Source organism: Mustela lutreola, chromosome 17 (genome assembly GCF_030435805.1).
Source record: "Mustela lutreola isolate mMusLut2 chromosome 17, mMusLut2.pri, whole genome shotgun sequence".
In the NCBI taxonomy this organism is placed as follows: domain Eukaryota; kingdom Metazoa; phylum Chordata; class Mammalia; order Carnivora; family Mustelidae; genus Mustela; species Mustela lutreola.
This window is the reverse complement of record NC_081306.1, coordinates 44,008,033-44,026,876: the sequence shown is the minus strand read 5'-3', so window position 1 is coordinate 44,026,876 and position 18,844 is coordinate 44,008,033. Positions and strand designations below refer to the sequence as shown.

The window sequence follows — 18,844 nt, the reverse complement described above, 5'->3', positions numbered from 1 at the left end:
AAAAAAAAAAAATCACCCAAAAGAATTTATAATTTTGAAAAAGCAGAGCAGGAAGGACTATTCGGAGGGACTAAAACATAAATTTTAAAGTCTGGGTGGCTCAAGTCAGTTAACTGTCCGACTTTTAATTTTTGGCTCAGGTCATGATCTCTGGGTCACGAGATTGAGCCCCGCGTCGGGTTCCCTGCTGAACAGAGTCTGCTTGTCCCCTTCCCTTCCCTTCTGCCCTTCCGCTTGCTCCTCTCTCTCTCTCTCCCTCTCTCTCTCTCTCATTAAAATAAATTAAAAAAGTCTTCAAAAGAAATCTGCATGGCATGCATGACCATAAGAAAAGTCAAAAGACAAACTACAAATGGGGGGAAAAATGTTTGCAATGTCATATATAAAGAGTTTCTAAAAATCAACAAGAGGATCAACAACCTGCTAGGAAAAAATGAGCCAAAGACGCAAGAAGAACACAGGACATGAAGTAAGAGAAGGCACGCTGAAGTTACATCAGGGAACCTCTTTCACCACTCAGGCTGGCAAAGACCACAAAGTGTGATGAAATATTTTGCTGGCGAAGCTTGTGGGGAAACATACTTTCAACCTCAGCAGGTGGGAGTTGAAGTTTGGAGCCCCAAAGAGCAGAAGGTAATTTACTGAAGCCATGTAATAGACAAAGACTGGAAACAACCCACAATCCATCGGTAGGAAACTGGGTAAACACGTGACAGGGCTCCAAGCAAAGGATTATTCTCCATCATGGAAGAGACTGGAAGAGACTGGAACAGTCTCCAAGAGGCACTGTAAAGTGGACAAGAGAAAGGGGTGGAACGGCACGGGAGGTGTGGCTGGGCGACCCAGGTGTTTGTGCGTAAGCGTCTCTGGAAAGGAACCGTAAGTTGGCCAACGTGGTGCCTTTAGGGAGAGAACTCAAGTGACAGGGCACCCTTTTCCGGACGCTGCCCTTTGACCCACTGGAAGTTTATATATTAAAGAAAGTAAAGTCAAAACCAAACAAGTAACAAGCGGTTTAGCCTACGGCCGGGCACTTCATAAGCCCCAAAGCCCAGGGTCCCACCCAGCCCCGTGGCCACTCACCCTCTATAGTCTCCTTCATTCTGATCTTCTCCCCTGAAATGTCGTTGGACTCAATCATCTGAAAGAAGAGCCTGGTAAGGGGGTCGCTCAGCCCCCCCGATGACCCCCCCAAGCAACCCCCCCGGCCGCCAGCAGAGCCAGCACCCCTCACCCTCTACAGGCTGGTTCTCAGGGACTTGATATGGGGGCAAGGAGCACAGATGTCTTCCATCCTGCCCCCTGACAAGAGAGGACCCCCCCCTTCCAGCTCCCAGTGCCCCCCAAGGCGGTTTGTGCAGCTTCCCCCAGAACGCTTCCCACCCCTTCCTTTGTTGCAAATGTCTGTTATGTTGAACAGATGTCTCCTCCCCTGGGACACCCACAGAGATCAGTCCTGGAAATCTGTTTCCATCATTATCCAGAGGCAAAATCCCCGGCTTGGTTTCTCATCCATAAAACAAGCATCAGCCGCCACAGGGCAGCTCCCAGAGGGACTTCAAGGAAAGCTACTTCCTCTCCCTCCAAGACTTCTTTTTAATAATAAACCCAGAAGCCAAAGAAGAAAAGACCCATTAAGAAAAACAAATCCGGATGGCAAACGTCAACAGGATGCCCGCGGCTCCTCGGGAAAAGTGTCCAGACTCTGCCCAAGCTGGCTGTCCTCTGGGCCTGCAGTTCGCCAGTCTAACACTGAGGGGCAGCAGAAAGCCAGGCAGGCAGTCACCTCCATCAACCCGCCCCTCATACTTCGTTCATACATCCCAAGCCCCCTTCTGAAGTCTCAGCCAATTGTCCCTGCACTTAAACCTCTGCATCTGGGAGTCATGTGGGTCCAGACCGAAGCTCCACGTGTATGAAAATCAAGAGATGGGCCTTCCTGAGGTCACTGCCCACTCCTTGGCCCAAGGTCTGTGACTGAGGGGAAGGGGGCCATCCTGTGGAACCACAGCAGTCCCAAACCACCTCTGCTAAGGGACCGTCCCCATTCTGAAGCCAAGCAGGCCTCGGGCACGTAAGTGACTCTGGGGGCTGTTCCTTTCCTCTCTGCCTAGGATCCTGGGAAAACGCTTGCTAAAAATGGTCCCTCCCTAGGGGAAAGGGGCAGAAAGGCTGCCACAACGGGCCGCCAGAGGGGACACAGGCAGAGGTCCCTCTACAAAACAGGCACCCATTTGTGGAACTCCTCAACACTTAACAGCTAGAAGTCACTCTAGTGTAAACGCCCAAGGAGACTCGGACGCCCAAGGAGGCCCAGGGCCTGTGTAAAGGCAGTGATCATGACACTCGCTGTCCCTCATCTGGGATTGGACCCATGTCATCCTGGGCACCCTCAGCCGGCCCTTTAGCAGCGGAGCTGGGCCTGATCCCCACCGCTGGTGGGCAGGAAACCCCGTCTCGGGCTTGCTTTGCTCATCTGAGACCGAGACACTAACCTTGCAAGGGTTCAGGTCAGAAAAGGCAACACAGGTCCCAGCACAAGGGTCTGGTGGCCAGAGCTACCCGAAAGGCCCTTCCCGGCGGGCATGCTCACGGCCCACACCGCCCAAGGCCTGGGCCTCCCCAGCGTGCTGAGCTGAAGGAAGATGTACTAGATGTTTAGAGGACTTCTCGATTCGGACCAGAACGGATACTGTAGCAACAGCTGCTTTGGAACTATGCCCTTCCAGCCTCCCACTGCCCACTCTGGAGACCCCACACTCTGGCCGTGACAGTGGTTCAGGCTCATCAGGACTGGCAAAGGGGGCCGCGCTTAGGTCACCTAGGTTGGTGCCTGTGTTGGGAGATGCCCCCCTGCCCGCCCCCCCCCCCCCCCCCCCCGCACCACGGAGCTCCTGGTGCTGGTGCCTTGGGGAGATCCAGGAGCCCGCAGAGTGGGACACGTCTGGGAGAACCAGGGGCCTGGGGACGGGGAGGAACCCTGTGCCCTGTGCCAGCGTACGCATCTCTCCAGGCCCAGCCAGGTCAGCTCTGCCCGCCTTGGGTCCCACGGTCACCCTGCCCTACCGATAGAGGGATGAAGGGGTCCTCTGGTCTCACGTGGGCCTGGCTGGGAAGAGGGGTCCGCCGGCGCTGGGAGCCCCCGTGGCCCCCCGCCCCAGCCAGCCCGGCCCGAGAGGCGGCTGCCTACGTTGCTGTGCTGGGACGAGCACAGGGACTCGACGGCCTGCAGTCTGTTTTCAGCCACCAGAAGCTTCTCCCGCAGCCTCTCGGCCTCCTGCTTGCTCTGGGCTTCCGACCGCTGCAGCAGCTCGTGGTCCAGCATCTTCTTCTCGGCCAGGGAGATCTGCTCCTTGAGGAACTCGATGGCCTGCGCCTGGCCGCGATACTCCGCGTCCAGCTTCTCCAGCTCGTGCACCCGCAGCTCGGCGTCGCGGCGCCGGTCCTGGGCCTCCTGCAGCTCCAGCCGGTGCTGGCCGGCCTGCGCCTCCAGCTGGGCCCGCCAGTGCTGCCGCAGCCCGGCCAGCTCCTCCTGGGCCTCCTGCAGCTTCTGCCGCAGCCCCTCCTTCTCCTTGACGTGCACGGCCGTCTCGATGTCGTGCTTGGCCCGCAGGTTGCCCAGCTGCAGCTGGTGCTCCATCTTGATGCCTTCCATCACCGCCTTCAGCTCCCCGATCTCCTTCTGCTGGGCGCCCGGGCCCGAGTTCAGGGTGGCCTTGAGGTCCTCCAGGGACTTCTGGTGGTCCGAGGCCAGCGAGTCCAGCTTGGACTTCCAGTTGTCCATGAGGCCCATGTTCTCGCTGGTGGCCTGCTGCACCTTGGCCTTGAGGTCCACCACCTCCTGCGCATACTTCTCGTTGGCCGCCCGGAGCTTCTCCACCTCCGCCTGGTAGGCCCGCAGCGCCTTCTCGTACTTGTCGCGCAGCGCGCCGCTCTCCCGCTGGTGCTCCTGGCTGGAGGACAGCAGCCGCTCCCGCAGCCGCAGTGTCTCGGCCGCCTCGGGGTGGTCGGCGGGCGGCGGGCCCGAGTGCCGCAGGCACTGCTGCAGCTCCTCGATCTCGCCGCGCCGCAGGCTCAGCTCCTCCTCCAGCTGCAGCACGCGCGACTGCTCGGCCACCGTGGTCAGCTGGCGGGAGAGAGGCAGGCGGGGGTCAGCGGGCTCCGTGGAAGGGAAGGACGCCCCCCACCACCAGCTGACCCCAGCACCCGACCCGGGCGCCGGCCGTCCCTGGGAGCACCCCCTGCCCCACTCCCGGCCACAACTTCCGGAGAGACTCCCCTGGCCTGCAGCCCGGTGACCCAGGGACTCGACTGCCCCTGCGGCCCTGGGTGGCCCAGGACAAATTGGCGGTTGAAAGAAACCACCTGTTTGAGGTTCTGGCTTGCCTGAGGAGGGAGCGTTGCCTTATCTGGCTCGGGGAGGGTCCCCAGCCGGAATGGGCGGGTTCACTAGGAGGGTCGTCTGGAGCGGGTGGCCCAGGAAAGGTCGGGCTTAATGCCCAAGGCAGAACAAAACTGGTGCTCCCAGACGCACCTCCTGATGGGTAACTGAGAGGAGAGGCTCATCCCCACCCCCGCCCCCTCCAACCCAACCTGGATCACAACAATCGCAGTCGTATTTGGAAACGATACTTTTGCAAGTTTTAAATCTCTTCCTAACTGGAAAAAAAATTTTTTTGTTTCCGAAGGTGACCTTTAGTTCTGGAAATCCAGTTTTGTCTTTCTAATCAGGGTGACCCCCAGATCAAGATGCCTCGGGGTGGAGGGCTCCAGCTCGCCCCGGGGGGCTGGGTCGGTTTCTGCAAGCAGCCTCCTCGCACGCGTGTGCATCCCACACAAGCACACACAGTCGCCTGACCGCAGCCGGTGTGTGCAAAGGGATGCCCGTGTGTCTCCAGACACACACGCACACATACACACGCTCACTTGTGTGCCGAGACTGACCTGCAGAAACGGACCACGCTCGCCCCGGCCCCCACCCCGCTCAGACGGTCTGACCGGTCTCCGCTCGCCGGCTGTTTGGTTCCGAGGCCAGACCCGCAGCCGGGCTGGGCCGGCCAGCTACAGTGTGGATGTGTGCCCCTGCTCAGGGCCCGGCCCTGGGGCATGTTAGGGGGGGCCGCCAAGGGGCCAGCCGGGCCCAGACCTACCCCCCCACCAGAGGGTCTACAGTATCTCAACGACCCCACCCCTGCCGTCTAATAGAGTCTTATGCCCCAGGGACACTCCCACACCCCCAAAGCCTCAGGTCCTCCAGGCGAGCCCCTCCCGCCCCCAGAATTAAGACCCGCTAGGCTAGAGAAGCCGGGATCTGCACTCCACGACTTCCCGCCTTCCTCAGCCTCCCCGGTCTGGCGAGAAGGGGAGAAGGCAGGCGTGGATAAGTTTTCCCTGCACCTGTCCATACATATATATATATATAGAAGGGGCAGACCGTGCCCAAGAGCCCCCCCCCCCAATTTCTGAACTTGACAAAGCCTTGCGTTGGCAACGCATGGGGAGGCAGGAAGGGGCAGGGCCTCGCAGGACACCCCCAGTGGCACCATGCGCTGGGCACAGGGGCCAGGACAGCCAAGACCCGCTCCTCCCCAAAAAGCGTCACGTGGCAATGGCACAGAAGCACCCCTAAGCCTTGACTTCCCTCCTAGAAGGGGCACAAAAAGCGAAACACAACGAGGAGAGCAGCCAAAGACGGAGAAAATAATAAAACAGAGAAGCCGAGGAGGGGCGGAGGCGACGGGCCGGGGGCGGCGTTACCCTGTTGTCGGCTAATTCGCGGAGCAGCCGCTCGGCCTGCGCCTTCTCCAGCAGCAGACTCTGCTCCAGCTCCCCAATGCGGGCGTGCTCCAGCTGCGTCTGGGTCTGGTCCGCCCGGGGCGGCAGGGGAGGCGGCCCAGGGGAGAGGAGTACAGGGTAGAGGAAGCCGGAGGAAGAGAGAGAGACAGAGAGAGAGAGAGGCGGCGTCATCTTCGGTGCACAAGACAGGAGAGCAGGTCAAGGACAGGAGGCGGCTCCGGGACAGAGGAGGTCTGGGGAGGGGGGCCGGGCCGGGCCGGGCTTGCCAGCTGCCCCTGGCCGCTGCCGGGTCCCCAGGTGGGTTTGTTTAAAGGCAGGGGAGGGGCTGCGGCACTCCTGCCCCTGCAAGCCAGCCCACCCCACAGCGGGTGGTATCAGGGCACCAGACTCCCGCCTGTCACCTCTTGGTGGCTCTGGGGAGGGCCCCCGCCTGCTCCTGCTCCCCATTCAGGTGCCGGCCCGTTTCCCGCCCGGATCCCGCACGCTGCAGGCCCCGAGATGGACGGATTGGTAAAGGAACCCAGGACTCCCGGCCCCCAGGCCTGAGCTGAAGGCGCAGAGCCATTCGAAAGGGAAGGTTTAACGTGGCCTTTACCCATGGGTAAGGCCTGGTCTCCGCAAAGCACAAGAACGCCCCTGTTCCGGCTTCCCACGCTACCAAAGCCCGACTTTCTCGGGCCATGCAGCCGGGCATCTGCTCAGAACCGATCTGCAAGGGTGGCAGCTGGGGCCAAGGGCGCCGGACCCAGGCCCCCCGGGGCCAATCTGGAGGCCACGTTCATTGCAGGGAGAAGCCGTTTAGAGCAAACCTGTGGGGCCAGTCTGAAGACTCGACTGTCCCTGCAGCCTGTCACCAGCAAGGGCGATGCAGACAGCAGAGACCCACCCAAGAAACACGCGTGCGGTTCCTGCACAGCAAGAGACGCCTGTGTCATCTGTCCTAGAATCTGATCTCTGTGAATGTTCCTGAAGGAACAACCGGAAAGCTTCTCTGTCCCTGTGTCTCAAGAAGGCGGCAGGCCGCATGCTAACAAGCTGCCAGGCTCAGGTTCCTTCAGGACATTACAGGCTGACAATGATGTCTCGGGGTCAGCCCCTGGGTGCTGGCCCGGGGCGGGGGGGCTCGTCCCCACCATCCTCTCCTAGAGGGTGGGCCCCGCAGCTCGGGCAGGACCCACGCTAGGCGGGCCCGACTGTAAATGATTACTGGTGGTCCTGGAGACAAGAAAAAGCCCCCAGCCTCACAATCCCAAGTTTCAATAGGTGCTCCCGAAAGGAGCTGCCCCGCATCAGCCCCATCCCAAACTTCTAGCCTCCTGGTCTGTAGGCTGGGGTCTCCACAGGGAAACAGGGGGACCCAGTGGACTCGCTTCAAGGGCTTAATTAAGATAAATTCAACCACAGAAAGCTGGAGGTTGGAGAGCAGGCTCTAAGGCTACATTTTGGGGGGGGGGGGGCAATCTGGCTTTCCATCCGCTCCAGGGGCATTGCCCAGGGTGTGAGGAGGGGCCACCACGCTCCTGCTTCTCAAGCTCCCTGGAGCTGCTGTTCATCAGCCGTGCCCACGGTCGAGGTGCTGGAAGCAGCGAGAGTGAGGGCGGACGTCACTTCTGTCGCGAGCGCTAACTATAGGACCCAACCCCCGTGGGGAGGGGGATCTCGGCCGTCTCCCCGGCTCGCAGGCGGGAGCGGCTACTCCAGACGAAGCCTCGGCCGGGCTCGGGATCACACAGCAACTCGGGGCAGCTCCAGGTCGGGAACTCAGACACCCCCCACCCCGGGTGCCAGGAGGACTGGTGCCTCGGCCTGGAGCCGGCCGAGCTCCATGGTGGGGGGACGATGCTGGGGTGAGGAGCCACAGACTTCCAGGGGCAATACAGACCATCAAAGGGGGCTCCTGGAGCAAGGGACCCCCATTTCCCTGCCGCAGCTCAAATCCAGGAGCTCGGCCAAGCCTTGCCTACGCCCCGCACCTGCAGCGTCGCCTCTCCCTGCAGACACGGGGCCCGCACCCCTGCAAAGCAGAGCCACCGTCCCGAGATACCCCTCGGGTAACTGAGGGCTGGAATCGTTACTGGGGGAGGAGATGCCCCACCTGCACTAGGGGCCCCTGAAGGTCAGAGGCACGTGTCACCTCTCTTGACCTCTCTTTAGTCCTCACAGCACACAAATCAACAGGGAGCGGACTCTGAGTTCACGAGCCTGGCCCTCTCTGCTCCCCCCACGGGTCCTCCCAGGCAAGTGACCGAGTGACCCAACAGGTGCTATTTAGTTAACAAAATCGTAACACGCTTTGAGCCCTGGATGATTGATTAATCAACAACCACCGAACCCCAAAAAGGTCGAGTCCCCACTGGGGCGGCAGCGGGGAGAGGCACGCACATTTTCACAGTGCCTCGTGGCAGACGTACGTCCACTCAAGAACCAGAAAGCCTGGCCCCAGCCCGCGACCTGGGATTCCCACCTTCCGGGGGCTCCTTGCCTGCTCCAGTCGTGGGGACTTCAAGGTGCACGAGACAGACAGGGTCCCTGCCCCCCCAGGGCGTACACTGCGGGGAGGGATGGAAATGAGGTGCTTTCAGGTTGTGGGTGCGGCTGGGAACAGGGCTCAGGGTGGGGGGTGCGGCGGACAGATGTACTACCGAAGAGGCAGAGGGGGCGTCTCCGAGAGAGACCGTGGGAGGTGAGGCCCGAAGGAGAAGCAAAAATCCGCACACGGAGTAGCTCAGAGGCAGACAGAGCTCGGAGCGTCCGGCAACAGAGAATTTCCACGGGCCTGCAGCCCAGGGGCACGGGGCTGGGACCCCAAGGGGCTCTCCTGGGCCCTTTACCTGGGCTTGTGGTGTCAGAGGTTTGAGCACGACAGCGGCAGGGGCTGGTTACCCTTCTTAAGAGATCTGGTCGGTTTGCTTTACTGCAACATTGAGAAGGGGCTGGTTTGGCGGGGGGGGGGGGGGGGTTGTTCTGGAAGAAGATGGGCCATGAGCTGACGGTCACTGAGCCCACTGAGCGCGCTGACCGGCCACTGATGCGGGCTCCTTGTCCTTCTTCCCTAGTCACGCGTAGCCTCCAAACCTCCCAGCGATAAAACCTGCAAAGCTTCGGTGAGGAGAGCGGGTAGCAGAGAAACACCGGAGGTGCCAGGTAGAGGCTGGTGCGGTTGTCTGCGGCAAGGCGCTGGGGGCCTGCCTGGCCCAGGAAGGCGGCCGGTGGGGAGGCAGAGAAGGTCAGAGGCAAGGTCAAGGTCAGGATCTGACAGAGGGATGACGGAAGGATTCAAGACGAGTCAGCTAAGCAACCATCTGTGGGACTGGGCGGTGGGGGGGACGACAGGAACAAATGCTCTGGGTTGAATAGTGTCCCCCAAAACCTCACCTTTACCTGCAGCCTCCAAATGGGACTCTGTTCTGGAAGAAGGGTCTCGGCACGTGTGACTCGTTACGATGAAGTCATGCCGCACGAAGGCGGACCCCACCCCCAGTGACCGGTGTCCTTATTTGAAGGCAAGTCAGGGACACAGGAACACACTGGCACAAAGGCCACATGACGACAGAATCAGTGACTCAGTCTCAAGCCGAGGGAAGCCAAGGGTTTGCCAGCAGCGTTACCGAAGCGGCGAGACCGGCATGGGACAGGCTCTCCCTCAAGCCTTCCAGGGGAAGGAAGCCTGCCAACCCCTGGATTTCAGATGTCTGGCTTCCAGAACAGCGGCAGAGTAAGTCTGCGTTGCTTTAAGCCGCTGAATTGCGGTCATTTGTTATGGCAGCCCCGGAGCTGCTGCTGGCACCGTGGTCCCCCTCCTGGGGGAGACGTCCGGTCGGCAGGCCGGTGTGCGCACAGGGGGGCGAGGGAATCATGAGCTCACGGAGGACGCTGAACGGTACAGACTGACGCTCTCAGGGACAGTGTAGGTTGGGGGACAAAGGGGCCCCGGGACAGGCTGACATTTAGAGATCTGGAAGGAGGCTAAGAGGCTGGAACCGGGGAGTGAGGCCAGGAGGCGGCCAAGCAGAGAGATGGGGTGACAGCTGACGGGAGACCGGGAGCTCACAGGAATGCGTTTTATTTTTGACTCCCGAGATGGGTGGGTGTGAGCAGAACTTTGGGACCATTTGTGTTCTGGTCGTCATGAATGTGGTCACAAGGAAAGCAGCAGCAAGGGGACCCCGCTGCCCCCCAATTGGCTGGCTGTCCTGCCATCTGTCAGGGTCTCTCCCAGCTGGGACTGAAGGCGTCCGGATGGACACCGGATCCAAAGCCGGCCTGCTCATTGTCTAGCCTGGGACCAGAGGACAGAGGCCAGTGCTGGTGGGAGGCGGTGCTGGACCCTGGGGAGGGACAGGAAGCAGTGGGTGGGCGGGGCCATAGGTGGGTGGACGGGCCGGAGACTGGCAGGTAGGCGGGGCCAGGAGGCTGCAGAAGGCGGGTGGGAGGTTGGGGGGCGGGGCAGGAGGAGGGAGCAAACCTGCTTAGAGCCCAGGCTAGAGGAGAAACGGAGAGAGACAGACAGACGTGGAGACTGACCACGAGTCAGGAGCAGAAGGAAACCTCTGAGCAAAGAAGGGGCTCGGCTCCTGATGCCATTTCTTGCGTTAGGTCCTTGAACTGCCGGTGACAGTTCCCTGTAGCCTTTCAGTAACCCCCCTTGAGTGATGTGCGCAGGAGGGGTCTCTGTCTCTTGCAAGCACAGGTGCTTTTTCCAGAAGCCCACCCCAACGCCTGCAAAGAGGGCCGCCGCCGGGAAGGAGAGACAGCCACATGCAACCGCACAACCCGCCTTCTTGGCTGAGAGGGAACGTACAAGATGATGTCATAATGCTGGGCTCGGGTCCTACGTGGGGGTTGTACCCCGATATCCATCCTTACAGCTAGGTGGCAAAATCTGCTCCATTCAGGGGCAGCCACCAGGAACCCTACCCCGATCACACACACCCCTCCCCCAGCCAGGATCACCCAGGGACAGGTCAAGCACAGGCACAATTCTGCTGAGCAGCGATGCCACGGGCCCTTAAGGCAGCTCTTTCACAAAATCAGAAACTATACTTTCCAGTTGGGGCTCAGAAATGATCTAGTATAGGGGCGCCGGGCTGGCTCAGTCAGTGGAGCCCATGACTCTTGATCTCAGGGTTGTGAGTTCGAGCCCCAACATGGATGTAGAGATTCCTTAAAAATAAAATCTTAAAAAAAAAAAAAAGATCGAGTGCAGTGATCCCCAAGTATGGTCCCTAGACTGGCATCACCTGGGAACTTGCTAGAAATGACAGTTCTCAGATCCCAGACCCGTCAAGCAGCGAGCCTGGGCCCAGCACCGCGTCTGAACACGCGCTCTAGGCGATGAATTCAAGTCTGAGAATCACTACCTAGTTCAACCTCCTCATTTTGCAGATGAGAAAAGGGAGGCCTGGGGAAGAAAAGGACTGCCCGGGGCCAGTTCGGGCCAGGCCAGTGTGTGGAGGACTGAACTCACTGTCCCCCGCCCCATCGATGGCTCCAGGAGCCCCCCTCTTCCCTGTCACCTCCCAGGGAGCTGGGAAGACCACAGCAGCGAGGCACTCCTGCACACCCAGCGTTGGCCGCGTGAGCCCTGAGGTCTGTGTGATGTGGTGGAGGCCGGGGTGGCAGGAAGCGTTCACTGACTGATGGGCTCAGAACGGGTGGGGTGAGCAGGGACTGAAAGGCTCACCTTTGCCCAGACCACCTGTCCAGGTGTTGTAACACAGGAGGCGCCCTAATGATCCTCCTCACGGCGGAGCTCAGGAGCCAGGAGTCCCGGGCCCTGACCCCAGGGGCTGCAGCCTCGCTCCCTGATTGGGTGAGTCCCTTTGATTTTCTGGGGCTATTGTGGCACCCCTAAGCCCTGAGACCCAACAACAAGCTACCTCCAGCCCAAACGTCACCTGGAATCCAAGACAAATGAAGGGCCCACGGGACACCTCTTTGTCCAACATAGAGGGGACGGGGGAGTCCAGCCACCATGTCCTAAGGCTACCCTAGTCCACCCCACCTGGCAGCCAAACAAAAGGAGGCCTGCCCCCCCCGCCCAGGGGAGCTGAGCCACTTCCCGTCCCCCAACACCAGAGTCTCTCATGACCTGCCCCTCCCCATCCTCCCAGGGGCCTCTTCTGGATTTCCCCCTTTTAATGTCCCCAGCCCCCTCCCGGGGAGGCCAGAGCTGCTGCCTGGTCCTCAAGAGTGCCCGGCAAGGGCTGGGGGAGGGCAAGTGGGGAGTGGAGCTCAGGCAGGGGTGGGGCGGGGCGGGCGTTACCTCCAGGTCTCCTTTGGTGATGGATTCCTCTTCCACCCGGAACTGCAAGTCCTCCACCTTCCTGCAGGGGGAGACGGGGCTGAGCGGGCCGGACTCGGAGCGGTGGGCCGCACCTCAACAAGGGCAGGGAGGGGCGAGGCCGCCAGCCAGTGCTCAGGCCCAGGGAAGGCACCGTCCCAGAGTCACGGTGATTGGGGCAGAGCCTCCTGGAAACCTCCAGCCCTCCCAGCGTCCGGCCCGTGCTCTACTCTGAGACCACGCGCTTCTCTAAAACGGGGGCAAGTCAGGCGACATCCTTCCCGCCTAGGGTGGCTGTGGGACCAGGGAGGGTGGGCTGTCCTGTTGCAGTCCTCGGGGAGGTAGGGGTGGGCTTCTTCCCCGCTGACCACTCTCGCATCCCTTCCCCACAAAATCGGGGCCCGGAGCCATGGAGCTGCTCCCTAACAAGGGCCCCCACCACCCTGCCTCCCACAGTCACCCACCCACGTGCCAATATAGCACAGGGGAGACGCGGGCACGCAACGGCGCACGGAGCTGCCCGTCCTGGGGCCTCCCGACAGCTCCCGGCACACAGATGGGGAGATGGGGGCTCCAAGGGCAAGAAGACCTGCCCAAGGTCACCCAGCAAGCCCAGGGGCCCGCACACAGGCCCTCGGTGAACACAGCCCCCAGGACAGCCTCGAGTTTTCTGTTTGTCGGCCTCAGGCGTGTCACCATGGGAACCAGATGTGTGGGCCCCGAAAACTGTCGCAGGCAGATATAAATAAGCCCTTCGCTCTCCAAGTCAGACAGTAACAGCAGCCTGTGGCTCACAGGCCTTGGCTGAGAGCTCCAGAACAGCCCAGAGGCGGGGCTGAGCATGGGGGCTGCCTGAGGCATGGGGGAGGGGAGGGAGCCCCAGGAATCTGGGTGTCGGGGGCGTCTGGGTGGCTCGGTCGTTAAGCAAGTGCCTTTGGCTCAGGTTATGACCCCAGGGCCTTGGGATCAAGTCCCCCATCGGGCTCCCTGCTCAGTGGGGAGTCTGCTTCTCTCCCTACCCCCCTGCTCAAGCTCTCTCTCTCTCAGTGTCTCTCTTTCAAATAAGTAAATATAAAAACTTTAAAAAAAAAAAAAATAAGAAGAGAAACCTGGGTGTCGGCTAGGGGACAGGGAGAGGACCCTGGGCCAAGAGAAGCCCTGACAGCTCTGTCCTGCTCTGACCCAGGACCAAGTCAGGCCAACATGGCGGGAACCATGGTCCCTACCGGCTTTGGGGACAGGAGAGAAAGAACCAGCGTCATCATCAACAGACCGGTGGCCTCAGGCAAAGCCCCGCCCCCTCTGAGACTCCGTTTCGTCATCCATGACATGGGGGCGACAGCCGCCTCCGGGACTCATGGTAACTCTTGGAGCTGCTTCTCTGAGCCTCGGGGACCCGACCCAGCCCAGCGGGGTGCTCTGCAGGTGCAGCCAGCGAGGGGGGGGCCCACCCCGCATGTTCCCCTCAGGATGTGCTGTCCCGGCCGGCAGGTCAGGTGCAGCGAACCCCCCGCCCTCGCGGTCAGGAAGGAGAGCCGCGGACGGATGTGGTGACCCCTCGAGCCTGCAGAGATGGGGACCATCACCCCACTTAGCGGACGAGGGGCCGGCCTGCAGAGCTCAGACACCCCCCGGCCCGGGGCAGGGGTGCTCCGTACCTCCTCTCCTCCTCCAGCTGGTTGGACAGGTCCGCCTTCTCCTTCCGCACGCTCTCCACCAGCAGCCGGGCCCGCTGCAGCTTCTCCTCTGTTTCTGTAACATACTGGGCCCCGAGCAAGGGCCAGCGCGGCGTCAGCCCCCTCCTGGGCCCGGGGTCCGGGTGGGGGGAGGGACGCCAAGCGAGGACCCAGGCCTGCCACTCGGGCCGCCCCCGCTGGAGGGGCACAGCCCACGGGCCTCGCTGTTAAGGGAGGACGGCCCGGCTGAGCGCCAGGAACAGCACAGGCCAGGCTCACCGGTGGGAACCTCCACCTGTCCCCAGTACCCGGCACTCCAGTGCCTGCTACTAAGGGCCTAAGACCCACCGTGCTGGGAAGGCCCCTGTCCCAGCACATGCAGGAGCCTGGCCTTTATCACCACAGTCGAGGCCGGGCGGAGTCAGGCTCGCAGTGGGGATGGGGACCCAGGAGACAAACACCTCCAGAAGGGAAGAGAGGCAGGTGACAGCAGCAGACCCAAGTCGATGGGAGAGGGCTCCCCGCCCTGAACCCGACACACGGATCTACCCGAAAGCACGATCTGGAACGTGGACGGGGACAGACCAAAAACTGTGTACCTGAGTATATCTAGACGATGTGAGTAACTGGAAATAACTTGAGCCACCACAGGGGACTGGCTGCGCGGGTAAGGACACAGCCCGCGATAGACGGCCACGCAGCCGCGAAAACAGGGAAGAATTTTCCATGACCTAGAAAGTGCTCCCACTCTAGTTACGTAGGAAAAAGCCCGCTAGAGCCAGGCTCCGGATCGTCAGGGGGAAGAGGAGGGGTCTTAGGTTCTCTGTGTGAGGGTGCCCAGCAAGGCTGACCCCGGGGCGCCCCCAATGCCCCCTCCCCCCCCGCGACCCCACCGGCCCAGCCACCTGTTCGTGCTGCGCCTTGAGCAGGGCGATCTCCTTCTCCACTTCGCAGATGTGGCTTGTGGCCTTGGCCACCTCGGCCCGCTCCAGGTCCCGCTCAGCCAGCAGCTGCTCGATGTGCTGCTGCTTCTCCTTTAACGCCTCTTGCAAGGCAGTGGTGCCCGATATCTTGCGGGCGTAGCGCGAGGAGGTCTCCGTGAGCTGCGGGAAGACGCGGGTGCAGGCGGGACTCAGGGGTCTGGAGCACTGTCCAGACAACGGCTCGAGGCGCCTCGCCCCCCGGGCGCCTGCTCCTCCTGCCAGTGCCCTAGGCACTCTACGTAGGGGGAATCGTGATGTTCGAGATGCTGAGAGCTCCCGGCTCTTGGGAGAGCCCGACTGACCCCTGACAGTCACAGCACCGGAGCTCTGCCTCACCTGGGCCACTTTCTCTACACACATCCTAGACTCCCCGCCTAGACTCGGACTGCCCAGAAGGCTCTATGCCCCCAGCAGGGCAGCATTGCCTTCTCCCCTCACCCAGGGTGCCTGTGGCAACCTGGAACTCCCTGCCCTCGACCTGCCCCCCATCCATACTACCTGTCTTGTATCTGCATGACCCTCCTTAACTCCCAGGGAAGGGGTGTAAGGCTGCTGACAAATCCGTAATGTAAAAATAACAATAAACGTAAATGGATCAATCTTTCCTATTAAAAGACTTCAACTTTCATCTCTTTTTTTTTCCCTTCTTAAGTAGGCTCTATGTCCAATGTGGGGATTGAACTCACAACCCTGAATCAAGAGTCACACACTCCACTGACTGAGCCCACTAGGGATCCCTAAGCTTTCACCTTTGTTCCAAAACCCCACACTGGGATACGTGGAACACAGCAAGTCAGGGGAGAATGGGACACCCGGATCCTTCTGTCCCTACCCTCTCGCCCCCACACACACCAGGGTACCCCTTCCCCGCTCCCCCCCTCACCAGTCCACTGCGGCTGGGCCGGCCCCCCACGGAGGAAGCTACAGAGCTGACAGAGCTGATGGAGGAACTGCTGGGGCTGTGGGTCAGCGCTGAGACGCCCATGGCCATGCGCTTGGTCTTCTTGGCCTTGGCCGGGCTGGTGGACGGGAAGCCGATGCGGATGACCTTGTGGATGGGCGCGAAGAGACCAAACTTGGGTGGGCACTGGAAGTACCTGGGGGAAGCAGGAGAGACTCACACTGTCGTCACGGCTCCACGGCCCAGAGCCTAGTATCCCCCAGCAGAGACGCTTATCCTTCGGGGCCCAACACCCTCACCCCACGACCAATACAGGGGACTCCAGAAAGGGAACAGAGGGGAAGAGGGCCGGAGAGTCTCTGTAGCCATAAAGAGCCACTGGGCATACGTGGAGGGGTCTGGGGGAATAATGATTATCGAGTACCCACTCCATGCCCATTCCTATCCCCTAGCCACTCTGTTCTCATCCACGTTTCACGGATGAGGAGATGTAGGCTAAGAGAGGTTAAGGAACTTGCTTATGGTCACACAGCTGGTTAAAGGCAATGCCAGCATCGGACTCCCCAGTCTTCAGGGCTTGGCTCCCACACACCATTCAGAAGCCCTCCCCAGCCCTATCTGCAGCCCCCACTTTCAAGACGGCCCCCGGGTCATCCCAGACCCAAGGAACCCCACTGACCCCCTGCTCGCAGAGCTCCCAGTGTGCAGCAACCAAAACCTGAGGGGGACACCTTGGAGGTGGGGGGCTGCTGTCCCCCAGCCCCCAAATTCCGAAGGCAAGAGTGAGTTGAGAGAAACGCCCAGCTTGCCAACAGGAAGGCGCAGTGTTGTCAGGGGAACGCTGGCCTGTCTTCTCTCAAAACCTCTCAGGGCTCGGACTCCACCAGGGACCGGGGAGTCGGTCCCGTCCAGTTCCTGCCTCACCTTGAAAGTGCCTCCGTACTTCCTACAGGAGGGACTTTACTAGGACTGCCCCCGGGCCCCGACCCAGCAGACCTCCCACCAAAAAAGCCTCCTTTCCTGCAAGAGCTGGGCGAGGGAGGGCTGTGCCCCCAGAGCTTGACCTGAACCCCAGTAACCACTACTTTTCAGAGGCGGCACAAGCCAGCCTCAGGACAGCCAGTGCACAGGGGGCTGCCAGGCCTTAGCCCCATGCCCCTGCCAGACTGCTCACCCAGAACCTCACACTCCCTGGCCCCCGACTCCAGGCAGCCAGTTCCCTCTAATCAGAGAGGGCGTGAGACCCGGAGCCCAGCTGTGACCCTACCCGGAGCTGTAGGCCCGAGACAGTGTCCGATTATTTCCCTTCTCAGCCCTCCCTCTCGCTTCCACGGCCCCTGCCCCACCTAGCCACACGTGGCATACAAGAGCGAACACAGAACCGACAACTCTCCCAGCACTTGTCCGTGACTGTGTGACCTTGAGAAATGACCTCTCTGGCCTCTGTTTTCTCATCTGTAAAATGGGGATGCTATTCCTCAGCCAGTAGGAAGGTGGCAGCACCTCTCCCATGGTGCCTGGCTCAGCTACCGGCTTCCTCAGATGCCCCAGCCCCCACTCCCACCAGGGCAAGAGGAGCCCCTCCCAGACAGCCCGGGGGGAGTCGACCATACCTGGTGCCCGCCACCGCCCCATCGTTCTTCCCAAGGGGCTCATCCAGCTCCACGCCACACCACTCGCCCTTGGCAAAGTCTGTCTCCCCCACGTACCGCACCACGCCAGTCTTCGTCCCGCCAACCTGTTGGCACACAGACAGAGTCCAGTCCGGAGGGTGCACTGAGCCCAAGCAGAGCCGGCGTGGGTACCCAGGTGCTCATCCTATCCTTCCCTTCCGGTGCGCAGGGGACAGGGCAGGTAGGGGTGAGAGGAGAAGAGGCCCAAGGGCAGCGGGCCTCAGCTATCACCGGGGCTTCCCGGGGCTGTCCCAGGCAAGAACTTTGGAGACAGACAGACCTGCATGGAAACTCTCTGCCGTACACCAGCTGTGTGAGCCTGGGCAAGTTACCTGACCTCTCTGAGCTTCGGCCTCGTCATCTGTAGAAAATATTCCTTTTATTTTTCTCCCCGAGGATGAAATACTTATGTCTGCCCCATACCGGAGTGCCAACAAACGTCATCCTTAAACATTGTTCGATGGTGGTCGCCGGTGGGTGGGGAGACCGGGAAATCGGGAGCTGTTTAATGGGAATCGAGTTTGTTTTGCAAGAGGAAGAAAGTCTGTGGGTCGGGTGCACAGCAACGTGAATGCACTGAACACTACCGAACAGTACATTCAAGGACGGTTAAGGTCGATTTGAGGGGTGCATGGGTAGCTCAGTGGGTCAAGCATCTGCCTTCAGCCTGCCTGGATCCTAGGTCTTCCATTTTTCTTGGAAAAATTTTTAAGATTTTATTATTTTAAGATTTTATTATTTATTTATTTATTTATTTGACAAACAGAGATCACAAGTAGGCAGAGAGAGAGGAGGAAGCAGGCTCCCCACTGAGCAGAGAGCCCGATGCGGGACTCAACCCCAGGACCCTGAGTTCGTGACCTGAGGCTTTAACCCACTGAGCCACCCGGGCGCTCCAATTTACTTCCTATTTTTAAGAAAAAGTGCCCAAAGAAATAAACTCTTCGAGCCTCTGCAATTTTGGACATCAATTTTTACTCTAGCCTCCCTTTTGCTAATCGAGGTGAAAATTCCACTAACACCAAAATTCACCATTTTAACCTGTTTAAAGTGTCCAATTCCGTGGCTTTTAGTTTGCAACCATCCCTGCCTGCTCTGGGATCCTGGGACAGTTTCATCACTCCCAGAAGGAAACCCCGCGCCCAGGAGTACCGACCCAGCCCCAGCTCCCGTCCCGGCAAGCACCCCTGTACTTCCTGTGTCGCAGACCACCTCCTTCGGGGCGTTTCCTACCGATGCAACCACCAGTAGGTGACCCTGGTTTTTCCATCTGGCATAGCGACTGCAAGGCTCCCCCATGTCTACCACCATGAGGATCACCTCATCAGGATCCTTCCTATCGATGGCCAAATAAAACTCCAGCGCACGGATTACACCAGGTTTTGTTTGCCTGTTACCCACTCTTGGACATTTGGGAGGTTCCCACTTTTTGGTTCGTGTGAACCACGTGGCTGGAAACATCCACGTGTAAGTCACTGCGTGAACACTCGCTTCGCTCACTCCGGAGTGGGGACGGCTGGGTCCCTTCCCTC

At 60.3% G+C, this 18,844-nt stretch overlaps 1 protein-coding gene across 4 annotated transcripts in view; it reads right to left on the bottom strand.

Moving 5' to 3' along the window:
* The window catches only part of CLIP2 (CAP-Gly domain containing linker protein 2), a 65,764-nt gene that overhangs the window by 9,562 nt on the left and 37,358 nt on the right, over nucleotides 1-18,844 (bottom strand). For 3 of the 4 annotated variants that reach the window (XM_059154448.1, XM_059154447.1, XM_059154449.1), the window contains exons 5-12: nucleotides 17,253-17,377; nucleotides 15,622-15,835; nucleotides 14,661-14,858; nucleotides 13,738-13,841; nucleotides 12,062-12,122; nucleotides 5,758-5,862; nucleotides 3,191-4,126; nucleotides 1,084-1,141 (exon numbers count right to left, since the gene is read on the bottom strand). In XM_059154448.1, coding sequence (XP_059010431.1) covers nucleotides 1,084-1,141; nucleotides 3,191-4,126; nucleotides 5,758-5,862; nucleotides 12,062-12,122; nucleotides 13,738-13,841; nucleotides 14,661-14,858; nucleotides 15,622-15,835; nucleotides 17,253-17,377 — 1,801 coding nt within the window. The remainder of the gene's footprint in view (nucleotides 1-1,083; nucleotides 1,142-3,190; nucleotides 4,127-5,757; nucleotides 5,863-12,061; nucleotides 12,123-13,737; nucleotides 13,842-14,660; nucleotides 14,859-15,621; nucleotides 15,836-17,252; nucleotides 17,378-18,844) is intronic. The other variant, XM_059154450.1, reaches the window with a different exon arrangement.